Source organism: Pocillopora verrucosa, chromosome 1 (genome assembly GCF_036669915.1).
Source record: "Pocillopora verrucosa isolate sample1 chromosome 1, ASM3666991v2, whole genome shotgun sequence".
NCBI lineage: Eukaryota > Metazoa > Cnidaria > Anthozoa > Scleractinia > Pocilloporidae > Pocillopora > Pocillopora verrucosa.
Genome location: NC_089312.1, coordinates 18149514 through 18170085, shown reverse-complemented (window position 1 = coordinate 18170085; position 20572 = coordinate 18149514). Strand labels below are relative to the sequence as shown.

The window sequence follows — 20572 nt, the reverse complement described above, 5'->3', positions numbered from 1 at the left end:
TGTTGTCTAGTCTTGAAGTATTAACAATAATCGCACTCATCGGTAGGTGATGTTAAAAAAAGCACAGAACTTGTGGTGGGGAAAAGGGAATGGGAAATTGGCCGCGGTTCGTTAGGAGGTTAGAAACTGTTTATAATCTCTTGGGCTTGTGCAATCCTTAAGGAAGAATCAGATTTTTCTTAGTTCTGTAGACATTCGTGTGAAATGATCAAGTGGGTATCAAAAATGTTTAGTCTATTTTTACTTGTTCAGCGTTGAAAAGTCTTTTCATTTTGTTAGACGAAACTTATCGCAGATGGTTTTTATTTCATGAACTTGACAAAACTATCTCAACAGGAAAACAGGCACCTCTTCAAAAACGCTTCGATTTCCTGATTAATATCGGCGGAATAATCAAATAAATTCGCTCTTATCAACAGATTACACTGATACTCTTGAGAAACAACAAACAAACAGAAAATTGTGAGTGAAACAATTGTCCCATGCTTTTTTTTGTCTGTTCAGGTTCAGCCATGCGTTCTACTGTTACAAAAACAAAGAAGTCCTGTTACACCTATTAGATTTCTTTCTGCGAAAACTTTAAATAAAATTCCCGTTTTTTTTTTTTTTTTAACAAAGGCTCTTCTAAAAACTTGTTGTAGTGGTCAGAGGATGGGGAATCGATAGAATCTCGAAGCTGTTTCATCTGGAAATATTAAGGCATGTCTGCTAAGTGTGGCGAACTCTATGAAAGAGAGGAAGCAAGACACGTGCTGTAATCAAAAGAAATAATATTTAATGCAGTGTAAATAATTGATCTAACAAATCAGTTTGTCAAACAATACTGAATCATTTTGTGTATTATTGGTAAGTGTTCCCATCGCCAAACTTATTATCCATGGCCATCATTCTGTTGACTAAATATGACGCTGATTTACTAAGAAAACCTCATTCATATGAGAATAAAGGAACAGAGGGTCTCAGTATACTGGGACGTAAAGAATCATAATAGAACGACTTAATCGTTTTAACGCGATTAAAAAACGGCCGGCAGCTTTGAGCAAACTAAAGGCTAATTCAGAGCATTGCACTGAGCTCATTACACTGTAGTCCTGTTATCTTTGAAGGGTTATCACCACGAGTTCCGGATACCAGAGGAAGAGATTAGTATTTCAGTCAAAATTATTACAAAATTTTCGAACGTGATTTCGTTAATTGGACTCCACTCGGCCCTAAAACCATTACTAATGGTTTTAGGGCCGAGTGGAGTAAAATAAAATAAAACGAGACTAAAGGTGATCGTGAAGAGACGAATTCTAGACCCTTTTTCTTTGTATGGTTACGGACAGAAACACGTTGGCATAAGTTCCCACACAAGAGAGTTCTCTAAATACTGACGTTTACGCCAACGAAAAGCGCCAAAAATAAACTCTGGCTTATTTTTCAAGTCGAATTACCAGATTGAAAATAAAACCAAACTCAAGGAAGATAGAGAATGTCTCCATGTAAGTGATAAAGACCCTACAGGTACAGGATCTTGAACCGATTTTTCAGTGGAAAAAACTGCTTAATGACGAGCTGAATCGCGCGGAGTCATTGATAGGACAGAAACCAAGTCTGAGATGAATGAAAACACTTAAAAGACACTTTATAGCTCGTCCCAGGCGACTGAAAAGTCCGTAGATGTTTTTTTTACTCATCTATGGCCACTTTTCATGGGTATCTGCACATGTTGAAAAGCACCTCTTAATCTTTAATACCTATAAACTGCCATCTTTAATACCCATAAACTGCCATCTAAAAAGCTGAAACTCAAAAAAAAAAATTATAAACCATACTTAAATTGTTTCTTTTTTTCCAAACTCCCAGTTTATGCTCATATCTATGGTGCTTTTTATCGTTATATTCCTTTTTAACTAAGTTTTATCCTTTGCATTTTGCATTTTCCCTCATTTTTTGGAACAGAGGGCTCCCCACGTACTGTTATGAGGGTCTCAAGGGGTGATGGCTTTTACGGCTCACGTTTAAAATTTTGGCCAATTTACGGCTAACGGTTAATGCCTTTCCATTGTTTCCATCAGACCTATTTTTTACATCTAACTTTTTTTACGCCTAACGGCTAACGGTTAACCCCATTGAGGCCCTCTGTCACAAGTATTCATCGTGAAAAGGAAAAATTGGAAGGAAAGGTCAAATGCCAAATGTTACTGACAAGTCGCAATAAACAACGCTGTTTTATTTATTTTAGCCAAAAGTAATTTTGTAAGAAGACGCTTCAAACGGCCCATAGAGGCGAAAAATTAGACCGATATTTAATTTACATATGCCGGCAATTTTCGAAGCTTTATTCATAACCCTCAGGGGTTTTGTTAGTCTCACGACAACAATTATTAACCACAATCATATGGAGTGGTCTGCCTGTGATCAGATATGTGATCTCTCTAAGTTTCAGTTGACACAGGTGATCTGGTTGTGGTCACGATTTGGCAGTAACAGACGTTTAACATCTCATGATGGCTTTGAGCCTCTTCTGTTTCACCTTGTATGCATACTTTATGGCTTCGTTTAGCCCCTTGTTGGGTTCTGCTGACTATCAATCGATAATACCTGCTGAACGAATCTGTAAACCAGGTCCACAGCTGAAGGCATCACTCGACAAGACGAACTGCCTTGTTATCGGTGATTCTATAAGCATCGGGTAAGCGTCAATGAGTATGTTTCTTTTTCAATTATTTGAGTGCCGTTTTGCATTCAGTGCAACCCGTTTTACAATGATGTTAAGGGGAACTAGCCAAAATGTACAGAAAGAGAAACGCTGTGGACAGTTTTCACTGATTCAAATTACAGAGAGCATACACATTTTAAGCGACATGATGTCTGTTTTTCAGTTTCTCTTCCAACACAGGCGGCCCAAGCTCCAGCTGTGAGATGATTATCTTGCGAAATATGAGTCATGGCGATAAGAGTTTTTATGAGAATATTTACGACCGCTCTTAGGAATAAAAAAATACAGTCAAATTCTCAATAAAAATACCTCACTTTACTTTCACAGTGCATTGCTTGTTATCTGACCGCTTGCTATGTTAAAGAGAACCCATTTTTAGCGAGTTATCCATTTCTAGGTTTACTACATAGGAGAAGCTTCTTCTTATAATTTCGCCATGACGCTTATTTTGCAAGATGATCATCTCACCTGCAGCTGGAGCTTGCGCCGCCTGTGCTTCCATAAGTTAATTGTTGACTGTCTTATGATATGTTCAACTGATCTACCAAAGACATCACCACGATCTTTTAGTAGATCCTGATGTTGTTCTTAAATTGTGATGAAGGAATCGTAAAAATTATTCGTAACTTAACTTTGTCCTGACGACTTCTAGTTCTTATTGCCAAAAATTGGACCATATTGTCTAGAAAATTCTAATTTCCTGTTATGTGTGATTAATTTTAATATGTGTTCACCTTTCGGTAAATTTCTAGCTCGCTGCCTCATATATTTCAGTAGCTGGCTTCGCCAACCCTTTGTAATGTCCGGCTTCATTAACAACATCGAACTCGTAACAGTTTGCATTATGACTTAGCAGGATTGACAATGTATGGAAGTTTGTGAAACAGGAGGAATTCTGGTATTCTGGTGAAAAATACTATGGATGCTTGACACAAGAGTGTAACTTTTGGCTTGCCCTGACACATCTGAATATCGGCGATGATCACAAGTTGTGCGTGACTGCACTTAAGTTCAGTAACCACACGTCTACTTAACTCTTAAAATCCCAGAAGTGATTAACATCCCTAAAATATCCATACATTATTCAGCAAAAAGATGATGAGAACACTCAAACTTATCATTTATTAATATTTCCTTTGCTACATTTGTTCTTAATTCGATAACTTCTTAAATTATTCTTTATTTGGATTGTTTGACATTGTTTGTTTCGTTGCGCCCAAATGTTGAGCAATCCTTTTGTTTGCCTGCAATCGTTTGTTTAAACTCGAAAGGTCAAATCTGATGACAGGAGAATCAGCAAACTTTAATCTTTTTTAAGTTCTTGCGTAATTTGATAAGAGGAATTTATATAAATTTAAAAAGTATAAGAAAATAGAAAATTTTAGTCATTTTAAGATTAATTTATAAGCTCCTATCTCTCTTGCTACGGTATAACCTCCTTCCCAAGCTTTCAGTCATCTGAAAGTTTAAGGCCTGTTTACATGAAGATGGGGACCCCACGTAACCCGCCTAGGTGGGGTAACCCGCCCATCTTTAAAATCTCTTGTTTTATCTCAATCACGTTTACATGATAAGTGGGGTGAGCATTTGCCATGTAAATGTCTCAAGGTGGGGTAACCCGCCTAGCTGGGCTGGCGTTCATATTACAAAAATAGCGAAATACGAGTGTGTTAAAACTTTGTACATTTGCTAGCCGTCTCACGCAGAGCTTAAACGTTAAAAAACCAATTTTTACGTCCTCTCAATAATGAAACCTCGACAGCGTTTTAGTCACGTCACGTTTGTACTTTGAACTGAACACTACACTCGCATGTTGTGCCGAAGTTGAGACGTTATACCGTCAGAAACGGTTAACGCATTGGGCTATAGGCGAAAATCTTAGAAGAAAATAAATTACGTTTTTTCGGCAACGTTTTACCACACGTCGCCGTGGTGGCATCTTAATCTCCTTAACTACAAATGCGATAACAACCTCGAGAAACTTTACCCCGGCATCTCGGGATTGTAAGATTGTATGAAAACGCGGGCTATTTTTCGACCACGTCTGGGCATAAACAGGTTCTTGCTTAAAGAAACTAATTGATGTCGGAGGTAAACAAAAGATAATGCAAAGTTTTTGAATCAGGGGCTGTTTTACCTGGGGAACAATGGGGTGATAGCTCTTACGGCTGACGGTTAAGACTAATTTTGGCCATTTTACGGCTAACAGTTAATTTCTTTCCATTTTAATTAAAAGAAAAAGTTTTCTCAGTTAACTTTTTTACGATTAAGGGTTAAACCCATTGAGGACCTCATCTTCAACCGGAAATCTATTGGAAACTTTTCCTGTCTCGCCTACTTTGAGAGTGATCCAAATTAATGTTAAGGTATATAGGACCTCAAGAACGCTTCCGACTTTATCCTGTATGTGTGCCTTACGGCTATCATCAGCCTTTTGGTGAATTCTGTTGGCTGTTAGTCAATAATACCTCCCGAAAGAATCTGTAAACCAGGTGCGGCGCCAAAAATAGCGTTTAGATAGGAAACTGCCTTGGTGCCTCTTCAAGCATTGAGTAAGCTATCCGGAAGTGTCAAATGACCGTCCTCTAGGAGGAAATTCCTTGCTCTTCGCTGGAATAGAAGATTTAATAACTCGAAATCTAAGAATGGTTCAGAAAATGACGTATCTCCGCTTACGGTTTTCACCCTAGACTTTTTACCACAGAGGTCCCAAACGCGAACGAAACGCGGAAGGAAAGAAGTGAGTAAGCAAAGGACAGGAGGAATCTTGCTGCTGTTTTCCCTTTTTAGGCAGGAAAAGAAGGAGGCTTTTCGTTGAGAGGGATTAGTGAACCGATATCCTACCATTAGCTAATGTCACCTACTGTCATCTATTAGTTACACACCATACGTCGCTAAAATTTAATTAATTTTGAGAGGCTCTTCCTTCCTTTTTTCCATCTTTTAGTTACACGCCATGGGTTATTAAAATGTTAGGTGATAACTATCAAGTTCAACACGCTCCTTGGGATGTTACCGACGGAGGAGCCCTCGACTCCAAATATGGCTTGCAGTGTCTAGACATGTTTCTGCAGACTTCCATGTTGGAACCAACAACATATGACGTTATCATCTTCAATTTTGGTATGCATGACATAAACTTCAGCGGTAAATACCCAGAGGAATACGTCGAACCAGATGAATATACTGAAAATCTACGTTCTATAGCCTCCATACTGTTATCAACTGGCGCGAAAGTTGGATTCGTTCTCACAACACCCGTTCCCTTCAGTGTCACACTCAACAACCGAGTTAAACAATACAACCGCTTAGCGGATGCTGTTATGAAAACATTTCCAACAGTAGTGACCGCTGACCTGTATACCTGGGTCACAGACGCCTGTGGAGAGCCACCTTACGAAAGCTGCATCATTGCTGCAGAACAGCCGAGCCCGCACTACACACAACCAGGATATGAGTATTTAAGTATAAGGGTCAAAGATTTGATTTTGGATCTTGTTCGAGGGATTGATCAAAACGCCCACCATTTTCGCCCGCAGGTACAGTATGTTGATCAAGCATGAGGTCAAGATGGCTGGATATTGGCCGAGTTCTTTTCTTTGTTTGACTTTTTATGGACCAAGACGAAGTCGCAGCCCGTAAAACGGAAAAAGGGAATAAGGCTAATATCCAGTCACCTTGATTTGACAAGTTTTGTCAATAAAAGATTGATTAAATTCCAAAAAAATCATCGCTTTATTACGAACCATGATTTGCTTATTTCGAGAGACAGGAAAGAAAGCCAACTGTTTGTAGCACAATAAACCCACGGGAGTCGTTTATGTTTTCTTTGTTTTGACTGTGCTCTATCGGCTTTTGACTCTACCGTCGACATACTCAAAAAATTACAAACTTTGTGTGCCCACTCCAGGTAATTTTTTTGCGCAGGATCAAAGCGGGTAATCCCGCCTATCATGCCCGCTCGGGTATCCAATTAGAGCACAGGATTCGCTTCATATTGCCCTCCGGCACTGCCCGCGATGTAATAATATTCCTTCTTGGTTATGTTCATTCGTTATAATACATCGTTCAGGAGTAAATTGTAATTAACATTCAAAGGAACAACTTTGTTAATCATTTAAGTTCTGTAACGTTTAAGTCAAATTGTGCCAATTGTTGATATTTTACAGGACGTTTTGTCGTCTTGTCGCGACCATAGGACAAATGAAAGATTAAACATTGCTAATTGCGTATAACCGTCAGCCTACATGACCCATCTTAATCTAAACCCCACACCAGCCAAGATATCGTTTCCATTGGACATTATTTTGCAAAAGGTACTATATTAATCATTGCTTCTCTTTTTCAGCAAACAGCGAGAGGAAATCCTGTTACTTGCGAGGACAAGTCTGGTAAAGTGGTGACAGTATGTCCTTATAATAGCACGTGTTGTGATTCACTGTTCTCTGTAACAGGAAAGGGCTGTTGTTTGCACAACCCAGAGGCCATCCCGTGTAATGACGGGAAGCACTGTTGTCCCGCAGGTTATGAGTGCGAATCCAGCTGCTCAGTTCACAGGTGTTCCTGTGTAAAGGCGCAAATTATTTACATCAAATGAACGCTGGTGCTTTACAAACCTCATTTTTGAGGGGTCGTTCATTCTTTCCTCTCGTTTTAAAATGAAGCAAACGTGAACAGTTGCCACCTCCAATAATTTCCATAAAAAATGAATCAAATCCGAAAAAAAATTGTCAATCGAAGCTTAAATGAATAGATTCGCTCGGAAATAAAATTACGAGCGGCAAGGTTGATTGGATGTGGTTGTTTTTTGTAACAGATAAAACACATTACTGATTATGTTGTTAAATAAAGACTCTCTTATTTTACAAACGCCAGTCTACGTAATCTTATATCAGTCGTTGAAAACGACTTTTGTGGCAAAAAAGTATATAAGTCACACTGGATTGACAAACAAAATTTGCCGGAGCAAACTATGTCGGGTTTGAGTCAACTTCTACAACCCTTTGGGCGGATTCAGTAGAAGTGTAGGTGCACCATACAACACTGTGTTGAACCAGTGTCTTGAGAATGATAAAGGTTTATTTCTTTCCTCTTTTCCGCCAGTCCCTTCCTCTTCCACAGCTGTTTGCTCGTCACCAGTCCCTTCTATGTCAACATGACGCCCAGATTTTGAGCCTCTATCAGATGCAGCGTCAGTTTCCGGTACAACATCGGGTTGTTTGGGAAACTGTGCCAAGCCTCTCACGGCTTGTCCAACTGTTTTACTTGCTTCTAACATGCCTGAGAGTAACGTAGTTAAATAAGCTTCAGGTTACAACGAGGAAAAAGATAATTTCCAAATTTCCTATGGATTTGGTGAGAACTTGAGCAAAAAAGAAGGTCGCGAGTAAAAGCAATTTGAGGTAGATAAGAAATCGCGGTAGCTATTGAGACACAAACAGCATTATGAATATTTCATTTCTGTTCGTAAAACATCTTTGTTATCAAGGTGCCTTACAAAGGCTGGGTGGACATTTAAGTTGTAAAAAATAATGTTATGAAAATCATCCGTAAGATTTTAAAGACCCTTAAAGGTTTGGCAGATTCATGCTTTCTTGACGGTTATCAGTTATGAGCGAAAGTTAACTCAGACAAGTCAGCTTTTCCCGGAAACTGATTAGGCTGGTCTTCAATTCAAAGTTTGAAACTATCTAATAGTAGATGGATTCAATTCAATATGGCTCCTCAAAATGGATCATCCGAACACGTTGGGAATTACTTCAGTGATCGATATTTTGTATCTATAGCAACAATCTTCCTAGCCCTAATTCTTAAAAAGGGGCCCTTCTATTTACAAGATAAAAAATGTCTCAAGAACCAGAGATCTCATACATATAGCACTGATAAAAAAAAAAACAAAAAACGAAGTACGAAAGAGAAAATTGCTTACCACTGAGGTAGGTATCAAGTTTTTGTTTATTGTCAGACAGCTGGCAGTGCCACTGATTTGACACAACTCCAGCCACACCTACTAAAGAAAGCATCATAGCAGTCTCCAGTGGACGCTCCAGCCATAGTTCACCAACACTGCCATCAGAATAAAAGAAGGGATTTGTTAGATTCCAGCTAGTACCCTTAAAAAAATTACGTGCGTCGTCACGTACCACCCTCTCTCTCTCTCTCTCTCTCTCTCTCTCTCTCTCTCTCTCTCTCTCTCTTTGAGGGGATAGCGTAATGCGTGACGAGAGAGTGTGATGCGTAATGAGAGAGTGTGATGCCTCACAAGTTCAAACAATGGAGACAGAGCAAGTGGTTCATGACGAGAAAAAATACGGGCTGCGGAGGAGTGTGAAATAGTGTGTCACTCTGAAGCAAGTTTAAGAAAATAAATAGGTTGTAGAGAGAACTTCAAAGCCGCAATTTGATTGCTTACGCTTTAGTGGCATCATCTTTTCCCTGTCTGAGGAAACTCTGGCTTGTCTGAACCAAGTCCAGCAGAAGAACCAAGAGACAGTCTGGAAAAAAAAAATTATTCAAATCTCTTTGGCAATATCGTGTGGCATATAAAAAAATTCCAGGAGTTTCGTTTAGTGAATTACCGTCGTCTTATTCTCGATGTGATGACTGAAGGCGATAATAGTAATAATAATGATAATAATAATAAAAAAAATAAAAATAATACTAATAATAACAACAATAATAATAATAGTAATGTTTTTATGTGCAGATTTTAAGTCTCAATGCGCTTACATGTCGCTTATAAAATAAATCTTCAATACAAAATAACTAATCTATAAAAAAACTTTTATAGTTCAAAGAAAAAACTTCCGAAATAAAAATATTTTTAAGGTAGGTTCGCAAGACGATAACAAAACAGCAATTTTAGGAGAATCGAGGAGAGTATTCCATAGTGTAGGTGCATAGAAGGGAAACGCACGTTGACCGAGAAGATATAAAACAAATACCACACAGTGAGCCAAACGGACTGGAGGGGAGGGGGCACCCCTAAAGGACCTCCGATGTGCAAACGCCAAAAAAAAACAAAACAAAAAACACACACGTACACAGAAGGAAAACAACTTCACAGTGTCAAGATTCATAAAATCATCGCACCAAAAGAAAGTTTACCTGTTACATTTATGGGTGCAAGCATATTAGGAGGCAGACAACCCAGATATCTTTCGGTGCCGTAGAAGATAAAGCCAGTGCTTTCGGACAGAAAGTGCTGAAATTCACCCACACTAAAAGAAAATGCATGGGAGAATCTTCACGATAAAATTTTTCACGCAACTCAAAGGCATAAATACGAAAGACGTCGAAAGCATTTAGCTTTGGGTTCAATGCTTAGTACATGGAGACCATGTTCAACCATCTCTTAAAGGCAATTTTAAAGTGAGTATCGAAATTAACCTGGGAATAAAATAGTTCTGCCAAACGTTGCTCTGGGATTAGGCATACGGCTTCTCACGCCACTTTCTAAATCAATCAGATGTAAAATCAAAACCACTCGCGTTTTCCCGCACTTCAGGCTGTTTGCTTGTATTTACTTTGGGATAAAAAAATCGCAGTTTGGTCACTCGCGTTTTCCCGCGCTTCAGATTTGCCAAACGTTTTTGTGATTGGGTAAACAGCTTCTCGCGCCACTTTCTTAACCAATCAGATGTAAAATCAAAACCACTCGCGTTTTCCCGCACTTCAGGCTGTTTGCTTGTATTTACTTTGGGATATGCAGTATTACTGGTTAGCTGTTTTGATTGCTCTGGTTTTGGGTTCCTGACACACGATCAAAATGCACTTTAAGACTAAGAGAAGCCACTGCAAATTCACACGTTTGAAAATAAAATAAAATATTTTGTGAACTTGGAATAAATTCAAGACATACCTCGGAAGGTGGTCACTTCCTGTTATACCATTCCACTTCGCTGTAAAATTTTTGTATTTGGCGACGGCATCATTAATTACCTTACACGGGTTATCATCACCTACATATAACAAAAATAGAAACATCTGTATTATTTATTCAAAATCGACTAGATTCATATCAGCTGAGAGGCAAAAATCATCAACTTAACCCTTTAACTCCCAAGATCTCATTAGTAATTCTCCTTACAGTTCTTGTGATGTTAGTTTGGAGAATTTGGTATTGGATCAACTTATAACCCCCTAACTGATATTTTTCTTTTTTCTCATCACTTATGGGTGTTAAAGGGTTAACAGATAGATTCCACGTTGCCGTGCGTATGTTCAGTAATAGATTTCTGATAACGTCAAAACGTGGAAAGGACACATGGCGCAGCGGAATATCACCTTGACATATTCTGTGATCTATCACTGTACAGACCTACGGCAACATCACGGGAATGTTCTTGTTTTATATGATAAAAAAGCAAAACGTTGTTGTGGTGACGTCATCTGTGCGTTTGTCCTCCTATAGACCACAAGCAAAAATCAATCGAAATGCGAGTAGGATTTATTTTATTTCATGAAAAAATGTTGCATAACTCGGTTTACCTTCCTCGTCGCATTCGTTGTAAGGGTCGACAATGTCTAAAAGAAAGTCAAGATGTTTTATAGTTTCCGTATTTGCCGACGGTTTGACCATAGCCTTTTTGTGATGATTGAACAACAACTAATTCCATCGACCTCTTCGAAAAAGCAAGCAGCACTTGGAACGGGAAAATGTTTTTTTTGCAGATTCATAATTAGTTCTAACTATTTTCATTTTGATAAGTTGCAGTTAAATACATGATCTGATTGGCTTGATCGACCAATTGCTTCATGTGTTTTAAAGAACTCGCACTCAAAACAAAACCAAACTAAGGTGTATTCCTCTTTGTGTACTAGTAACCATAAGGTCCTCTTACAAAAACAAAAGTGGGGAAATCTTGGAATTAATGAATTTGATTAGTAGTCATACAATTTACTTCTAATCCATATCACAAAAATTGATAAAGGAAGAACTCGCTGTAAAGGATACATCTTATTCCGTTAAAATCAACCACAGGACCTTCTTTGGGAACACCAGTTCCAACCTCTTTACCTCCCTGGAATGAAAAATAAAAAGCATGCTAAATTCGTACGAACAATCAAACGGGCAAACGCACGACGAGGACATAAGAAGGAAAGGAACACGAATAACAGAAAAGAAAAGAATTGAAATAACTACTTGAACTGACTTCTTACCTTTTTCTCACTCTTTTGTCCTGATTTCGCTGTTGATGGCTTATCTGATTTCGCTTTGTCAGGTTTCTTGCCCATTTTTCCAGTGACTTTAGTTGTACTTTCTTCAAATGCAGAACGCAAGAAAGTTATATTAAAAACGCTAAATACATCAGCAACCGCTCGTGTTGTGTGATCGTGTTGTGTGATCGTAATACTGAGATATGTCCTAAGAATACCCGTTGTCGGTGATTGTTATTGACGCCAGTTTAACAGCCCGAGCGGAAGCCATCATCAGATTCAATATAATTCAATATTCTCACCGTCGATAACGTTCGCCAAGTGATTGATTTATAGTTGAGTGTCTTGAGCAATCCGGAACTACACTGGTTCTACCTTGTTTTGCTCTATGATTGGTCCATTAAACCCGTGCCACTCCTCTTACCAAAGCGATTTAAACTTAAACCAACTACACCTTTGTCACTTGCGTTTTCCAACACTTCAGGTAATTTATTTTGGCTTTACTTTGAGTTCTCCCTACCTACTGGTGACATTTTATTTTATTCTGTTTGTTTTTGTGACTAAGTCGGGTTTTATTCATTGTCACCAGTCCAGAAGCGCAACAGTGAGGGAGAAATTTGAATGTATTTCTCAAAAAGACGAACTTCCTCTTTGGTATTTCATTATCCTCAACGGCATGTCTTAGCAACACTTCATACCTGAACGTTCAGCCGGGTGCACGCGATGATAATGGAACTGTAGAGAGAAGTCACGTGATATGCTGGTAATTTGGGGTACAGCAAAAGTCTTAAGAGCCTCCAGAGGTAACTGAAGCAGCCATTCATCAGCTAACAAAACAACGGACTCTGAAACCGCGTCTGGACTGAAGGAAGCATAACAGAGAGTAACTAAGCTAAGCCTTACCAACGGCTTAAATTTATCGCTCACCGCCGCCACAATCCACTGTTTTGTGCACTGTGGACAGTCTTAGAGTGGTTTATATAGAGCATTTGAATGTGTTCATATATGAGTATGCCGTAACCTAAGTATCTGAAAAAGTGACTATATGCTCTACTACAATAATGTGTACACACGTTTAGTAAATTTCTGGCCTCTGGTTGGATTAATAATACCATACGTGTATTCAATTCAGTGTTCTCAGTAGATTTTGATATGTATAAACCCTTTCTGTCTTTTCTTGGATTAAATTCAGCCACGAAATGTTTAAGCGCGAAAATTGCAATCGGAAGGTTTCTGTAAATAGTTAGCACCTCTATTTGATTCAATACCGACAATAGCTTAATAAGATAACATTGTTACTGATATAAATTTTATGAAAATGGTCTGTGCTATCAGTTGTCTTACTTTAAAGCTGGATGTAGTTTAGTTAAGATAGGGTCTAGGTAAGCTTCAACTGCTGCCACAACGTCCCTAAAATGCGACTACAAAGGAAAATACAGATTTAAACGCGAGGTAGTTTTAAAGGAAAAGACAAGTCACTGACTAATAAAGTGGACAAAACACGCATCATGCCTTTCAAAAGCAGCGAAAAAGAACCAGAGAGATTTGCACAGAAAAATAGAGATAAAAAAACCAAAGACGGGAAAGAGCAGGTTTCACAATACTTTTCAAGACAGAGGAAGTGTGGCCCACACAAAGGAAAATACTGTATTGATGGTAAATCTTCCTTGATGTCAACGAACGTTTCCGATCATGATCTCTCAAGACTGTCTGACAACGAAATGTCTCCAATTAATCATCAGCTCGCTCCACGGCGTGCAATTTAACGACGAAACGCCCCTCTCTTTTCACGGTTGGTCGTTTAGTGCCAAGACAAACAGCGCCTGATAACTTTTGCAGAGTTCCTAAACCCAGTGATATCTTTCTCTGTATTTTCGGGAATATCAGGTGCTTGCATATGAATAGAAACCATAGGCACGACTTACCTCAAGCTGAGATTCTTTTTCAGCAAAACTAGAATCAATCGGCAACAGTTCCTATATAGTTTGGTGTAAAAGTTGATTTAAAATCATTAAATGATAGCGATATATACGGTAAACTTCATCTTTCTGTGTGAAGCTTTTTTGAAATTCCAAAAACTTCTCCTTTTACGCTCTTATATGTGACGAGGATTGGAAAGTTTTCCTTTTGCCGAATTCAAAATAGATTTTTCGTCGACCAGTCAACGAGAATATCGAAAAAAATATTCCTACACTTTTGCAGTCCATCAACTGCTGATTGATACTGCGCAGTTCATTTGGTCGTGCAAGCGAACACGAAGGCGGTCAAAGGCAGGTAACATAACTTATCAAACATCGTCAATTTTGGGTGCAGCGGCTTTAAATTTAAACATTCGTTAAAATGATTTTTCTTAGGATTCTGCATTTTATTAGCTCTACGGTGATAGAGGTTTTTATAAAACAGCAACGCGCGTTGGAACGATTTTGCAGAAGACGTCGTTGTATGTTTACAGCAACCTAGTGGTACCAGCGATCTAACCTGACTCTCCGCCTGTAGACTGTTGTCCTCAAGTTTCGCCAACATCTTTCTCCTCTGCTCCTGTTGGTTTCTAACATAGGTTTGTCTCATGAGCTCGGAAGCAGTGTCAGATTTGAACTGACTGAACTCTTCAATAAGTTGCTCCAGTTCCACTGCACTCACAGCTGCGCGGGTTATCATGGCCTTTGAGGGAACTAAAGAACATAAAAAGAAATATCAACACCATCAGAAAGAATAGAGAAAGGCAGAATAAACTTTCAAATATCAAATGTTTTCGTAAAAACTATAGAGAATTTACAAAACGAGTTTCACGACCCTGTGCCTGAATTAATTCCGCCTTCTAAGGGTTTTTTTTCCAGTTCATTTATTTGACCTATAGTGATCTTTCATTCATTCATTCAGTTAGTCTTTTTTGTTCCGCGTACAAAAAACTGTACCTTTCGGGAGATTACAAAATATCGTTTTGGGAGTTAGAAAAACAACCCAGAAAAAAGTAACAATTAGCCGACAAAAAACAAGGCAGGCTTAGGAGCAGGAGAATCAAACTAGATTCTGTACATGATGCACACATTAAATTTTCCTCTTTTTTTGGTGCAGGAATCATGGCGTACTGCCTTAGGTTCAGTACGCAACCATGGATACAGAATTCTACACACATCGTTAGAAAGAAAAAAACTTTTTAGGTACAGGTATAATACTGCGTTTGTTAACCCATTTAATATTCTTGGTGGGTGACTTAGGATAAGCACAAAGGTGCAGTACTTACCGGGAAGAGTTGATGCCTGCTTGTTGGCTTTTCCGCTTGGTATAGGAGATCGACCCTTATCCAGCACAGCTCCATAAAGGTAACATCTTTGACACACACGGATGAAAAATGAGAACATCAACATAAGGTAAAAACAACAGCAATACTTGGCAAAAAATATGGTACAAACAACATCCATCACGTAATAAACTTTGTTAGTTTAACTTGTAATCCGATCGCAAGGACTGGACAATAAGAAAGAAAACCAAGTTGACACTACAGCCTTTAAAGTCCTACTGATAGCCATTACTGATCAGCCGATTGTCATCGGCGCTTAATGAGGCACACCACTGTCGGCCGGATGTATAATTAACCATAATTTACCGACGAAACCAAACAAGAGCAAGAGATACGGTTATAAACTCAATCACAGCAAAATATTAATATAACAAAAGTTTAACGCGAACAATTTGACTGCTCACCTATCGGGAGAATGCTGGAGCACGACAAACTGAGTATTTATGCTTGAAAACTCACGAGTCAGTTCTAAGTGACTTCTTGTGATTGTTAACCGCCGCCAAGCCTATTAAAGTCAACCAACAACGTTAGCGGGTAACACAGCGATAAGGTACATTCGGGGGAGAACCACTAGAATGCCAAAAATTTCCCTTGAATAGAGGTGTTCATTCAGTGAAGGTAACAGATGTAAGGTTTTAGAAGCATTTGCACATTTAAAGAGTGGCTTCTCCTGAATACAAGTTTTCCGAGAGAGAGGTTGCACTGTACCAGCGGGTATCTGAAGGTTGCGCTCCATTGCAAGTTCGCCTAATATGAATTAGTTCGCCCCATAGAATACAACAAGTTCGCCCCCACTTTTGCCGCATTGCCCTAGAATCTTTCAACTCGTTTCCTTAAGGCAGAAAGCGCTCCTTTTCTGGCGAATCCGATATATTGGGATCTTTACTAGGACCGTCATTATTCCCATCCTCGAACATAGGATTACGCTGGTCGCATGGAAACGAGTTGAAGATTTGGGAGCGAACTGGTAAAGGTGAGGGGGGGATTAATATATTTTATGGAGTGAACTCGTCGTGATGATGGCGAAGCGATAAGGAGCAAACTTGCAATGGGGCGAAACCTCCATAAGCCTTTCATCGTATTGAATCCGGAGTCAGTCAACGACTCTTGAGTATACTTTTTTTTTTCTTTACCTCACAGTCGGCAAGATGGTTAGAATTTGAGGCCAAAATACTCGATGATGTATCACTCAAGAACTCCATGTTAGTAAGTAGTTTTCTCTGGTGTAGTAAAGCTGCCTGACGCGACACAGAAGGGTCCTGCTGAACTCGTCTTAATACCCCTTCCAGAACCTGAGATGCATGGCAACTCTAAGCAAGACAAAAAGTGAAGGTGATTGGATATCAGACGTCTTTAATGTGCCGAGTGAGTAGTCAACTGCGTATGGATATTTGTACTTGCTTGCACGGCTATTTCAACTATTTGAGTGTTTTATTACATGGTTGCCTAGAAATCCTATGTTTTCACTGAGAAAGGCTGTTTTAACGTTAGTTGTGTAACGACCCCTTTCTTTGCAATATAGTTTTGGCTAAATCAGGGATTGGCATTGATTTGTTACAACGCTTTTCCAGATTAAGGATACAGCCATGGTTGCCTTGTCCCTAGACTTCTCTCTAAAAAAGAGAAGCTACAAATTTTGGCTTTAAATGGCAAAGGAAGGACACTTCATACAGAAGAGAAAATCGCTCAAGTCCATGATCCCTACCACAAAACCTAACGCTTCACCCTGTGATGAAATGATCTGTTATCGCCGGATAAAATACTCTTCACTATCACAACAACAACAAGTGCAACAACAACAACAAACACTTCATTTTTAATGAAGTAGATGATAAAAATCAAAGACTGTAATCTCCCTAATTAAACTTGGACATTAAACGAACATCAACAACATCATTGAACAAAACTTATACCAAAAGAATCCTACAGAAATACAGGCTAAAGTTTGACTGAAATAAAAACTATGAAAAGTTTCTCAACCGTCAAAGATACCTGAAACAGTGCCAGATATTGCGAGGAGGTGAGTGGATCATGAGCGCCAATAGAATCCACCAGTTCACGAGCTGCCTCACAAACAATATCCTGACCAAGGCCGAGAAAAAAAGAAGACATAACTTACCACATCTAGCATACAGATAGGGGCATATAGTTAACGACTATTCACCGAAATAGAGGTGGCTATTGGTGGATGTTGACCGAAAGCGAAGCGGCGAGGTAAATATCCACCGCTAACCTCCGACACTAAGGTGAATAGTTGTCTCAGTATATACTAAAACAATGAAATAATATAGCACATGATTTTAGTACGTGCGCGTGAAACAAGGGGTGGCCTCTTAGAGGATCATTTGTGTTAAGTTCTAGTACAAAATTCTTGGGTAATCTTTGGTAGATTGACATTCTATCCAGGAAGAGTAGCAAAATATGTTCCTACTCACTTCAAGCTACAGAAACCTAAATGAGCTCCGATTGCAAAGGGTTAACAGATTCGCAAGGCTTACCACCTTGTACCAAGTACTAGTTAGCGGGATTTAGCGAAAAGGCCTCACCTGCGTGACAAAGGCGGTACTGCCACGAAAACGAACTCACACGAGCAATCTACTTAACTCCGAAGAGGATTATAAATCCTACCTCGACATATCAACTAGAGTTACTAACTAAGAACATTACTTAAAATGTACTAACTTTGAAGCCGTGTTTAAGTCCCATCTGTACACACTGTGACAGACATTCCACTGCTTGGCTAAGATATCTCTTAGAAGTTGAAAATTCAGCCTGAAAGGGAGGGAAAATTTAGCATTGTGGACATGCTCAAAGGCGATAACATGGCATGACATGAAGGAGCTTACATTTAACTGAAGTGCTTGATTGGTGAGTTTAATAAACTCTCTTGATGGATTCGGAAAAGCCTCTATTTCCGTATCGCCAGTGCCCTGGTCACCCGTTGCAGATTCTTCAACGGTCGGGTTTAAAGGCTTGGCTGCTCTGTCTTCTTCTTCTTCTTCATCGTGTGATAACTGTTAATATGTTACAAAACGTTAAGTCCTCTGTAGGTATTATATCCTATGTTCTGTCAAATTATCAATCAGAGATTTCTTTAGAAGGAAGTTGTTTGAGTCAAATACTTGGTCGTCCACAGTTTGTTACAGGTTTTCGTAAAAATAGTCAACACTTATGTAAAACTGTTGGCTAATCTAAAGCTGGTTTTGAACACCGTCAGTTTGCTCACAGCCGCAGAATTCTTGTAACAAACGAACCTTCCTATTTATTAACATGTCAGTTTTCTCTCTGCTACTGTGTTCAGTCAGCGAAACAAACGAATTATGCTTCCAGTTGAAAATAAGTTGACCATTCTATTAAAAACTAGCCTGAAATACTTTGCGATTCAGCTAGAATTCAGCACGGCCTCTGGCGCAAACGTAAGAAAAAATATCTATATTAGGATTATGAACGGTTCCTCGACTAGTGAGAAACTTAACCTTATGGATTGTTACGTGCACAAGACGAGCGAAAGTGTTATTTGCCCTACCTCTAGTTCCTTCCACTGGGTATCTGAATCAGGAGCCGTGTGCGCCGCTAGTACACCCAGGCAGCAGCCAAGTATGTAAAGTGTCTGCCAAGGTAGAGGAAGAAAGAGTACAAACCGTTGATCAGCTAAATAGAATAACTTTCTTTTATGTTTCAAAGATATGAAAAAAAATAATTGTTTTGGAAACAACATGCGAGGAATGGTTACATGCAGGTCACCTTTCCTTGAAAGAACAGAATAGAGGAAAATACTACAAGGAGTTTATGACAATTCCACGCAAATCAGCAGTTTGCCATGAGCTCGAGGAAACTTGAGCGGCCGATTCGTAATTTAACGATTGATCTTTGTTTTACATTTAGTGGTCGCCAAGGTGGCGCGAGTTTTCTACAGAAATCACAGAGCGAATTCATGCAAAACCAATGCAATAAACCGTTATCACGCAGCGGCTGTGTCGAATTTTATGGATACGAAGTTTTGTGCCTAACCCTCAAGTCTACCTTTTATGGCGAGTTTGCACAGACAAACAAATCTTTTGTGTCCCGGGGAATGAAAAAGAATGCTGCGTGCTGAAGGTCCATCTTGGATTACTTTCGAACCTAAATTGACAATTGCTCTATGCCGTGTCAAGTTCAAATAAGTCGTCTTCATCTTGTATCATTTTCCTTACCTTAGCCCGGAGATATGCCACGTTACCCGTAAGGCCATGCGCCATAGATAGCTGCATCAAAGTGTCCTCGGCGAGAGTTCTTCGAAAAGAAAAATGTAACAAGAGTAAGGAATGAGGAATGGATGGGGGTACTGAGTAAAACAGAAACAACACGTTTAACGAAATTTTGTAAATTACAGTCGAAAACTGATGAAACGATCATCGCAGTTTAATGGGACACCCCTACAATGGCAACAATTCGAAAGAAATTAAGAAAATAATCACTTTGGAGTATAATGAAGAAATCAATGGAACAAAAAAAAGCGGAAGTCAGTTCAAAAATTACCTCGTTACTTCTCGCCACTTTCTCTGCTTCTCAGTTGGCGGGGGCTCCACACCAACGTAGTCGTCTATCATCTGCAAAAAAAGGAATCAAAATCAACTAGTTCCTTTTCTTTCCCAATACTTTGTTTACTGCAAAATGTAATATATTGAATTATAAAAAGAGCAACTTTTGGCATTTAACACTCGCAGCCGACTATAGGTAATCATGAACTGATCTGATTGGCTCGCTTGAAACCCACTGATCAATAAATGATACAGGATTCCCTACTTCGCGTTAATCGCACCCACAATTCTCTTTGGACTTAAGTTTAGCGTATGGGAGCAAACAAACATAAACGTTTTCGTTAAAAACAAAAATCCGTCGACAACTTTTGCGTCAATTAGACAATCAAGACGAATTCATCGTACACAAACAAATTCAATCTTGCTTTGCCGGTCATTTTCTCACAAAAACACTAACTCTAAGAGAAAAGGCAATATGAATGGGGTGGCAATTAGGATACAGACAATAAATATCAGTTTCATTTCTGAGTAAAAACTCTCCTTACCTTCTCGATGCTCCCCTTCTGTGTCTCTAATTCTCGTTTTCCTCGATCTTCACTTGAAAACAGTTTCAACATGTCAACCATCAGCTTTGAGATGACAAGCTTTGCGTCTACTGCCTCTCGCTGAACAGGCAGGCTTAGGTTACGGAGCTAAAGAAAAAGCACATTTCGATATAGGTGTACCTTGGAATAACTCAAGTATGAAGTGATAAGAATAGCGACACCCACCTCTGACAGACTGGAAACGGACTGGACATCATGTAACACAGCATTAGACAGACTTACAGCTGTTTTCAGGATATCGAAAGCCTACAAAAAACGACACAATAAACAAGTGAGACAAACC

General features: G+C 39.1%; 2 protein-coding genes across 2 annotated transcripts in view; one reads left to right on the top strand and one right to left on the bottom strand.

Moving 5' to 3' along the window:
• The first annotated feature begins 2436 nt into the window (after positions 1-2436).
• On the top strand, positions 2437-7573 carry LOC131799742 (uncharacterized). The gene is made up of 3 exons (XM_059117441.2): positions 2437-2677; positions 5652-6243; positions 7053-7573. The coding sequence occupies exons 1-3, from the start codon at positions 2490-2492 to the stop codon at positions 7299-7301; spliced, it is 1029 nt and encodes a 342-aa protein (XP_058973424.2). The 5' UTR covers positions 2437-2489; the 3' UTR covers positions 7302-7573.
• Positions 6421-20572, bottom strand: part of LOC131799741 (cilia- and flagella-associated protein 46) — a 47139-nt gene continuing 32987 nt past the window's right edge. Inside the window, exons 43-65 of the mRNA XM_059117440.2 lie at positions 20455-20535; positions 20230-20376; positions 19683-19753; positions 19358-19436; positions 18691-18774; positions 18011-18178; positions 17847-17936; positions 17157-17246; positions 16298-16474; positions 15569-15669; positions 15108-15193; positions 14342-14535; positions 13789-13839; positions 13208-13284; positions 12562-12725; positions 11867-11967; positions 11661-11727; positions 11195-11230; positions 10566-10665; positions 9812-9924; positions 9117-9198; positions 8634-8770; positions 6421-7984 (exon numbers count right to left, since the gene is read on the bottom strand). Coding sequence (XP_058973423.2) covers positions 7698-7984; positions 8634-8770; positions 9117-9198; positions 9812-9924; positions 10566-10665; positions 11195-11230; positions 11661-11727; positions 11867-11967; positions 12562-12725; positions 13208-13284; positions 13789-13839; positions 14342-14535; positions 15108-15193; positions 15569-15669; positions 16298-16474; positions 17157-17246; positions 17847-17936; positions 18011-18178; positions 18691-18774; positions 19358-19436; positions 19683-19753; positions 20230-20376; positions 20455-20535 — 2583 coding nt within the window. The 3' untranslated portion in view covers positions 6421-7697. The remainder of the gene's footprint in view (positions 7985-8633; positions 8771-9116; positions 9199-9811; positions 9925-10565; positions 10666-11194; positions 11231-11660; positions 11728-11866; positions 11968-12561; positions 12726-13207; positions 13285-13788; positions 13840-14341; positions 14536-15107; positions 15194-15568; positions 15670-16297; positions 16475-17156; positions 17247-17846; positions 17937-18010; positions 18179-18690; positions 18775-19357; positions 19437-19682; positions 19754-20229; positions 20377-20454; positions 20536-20572) is intronic.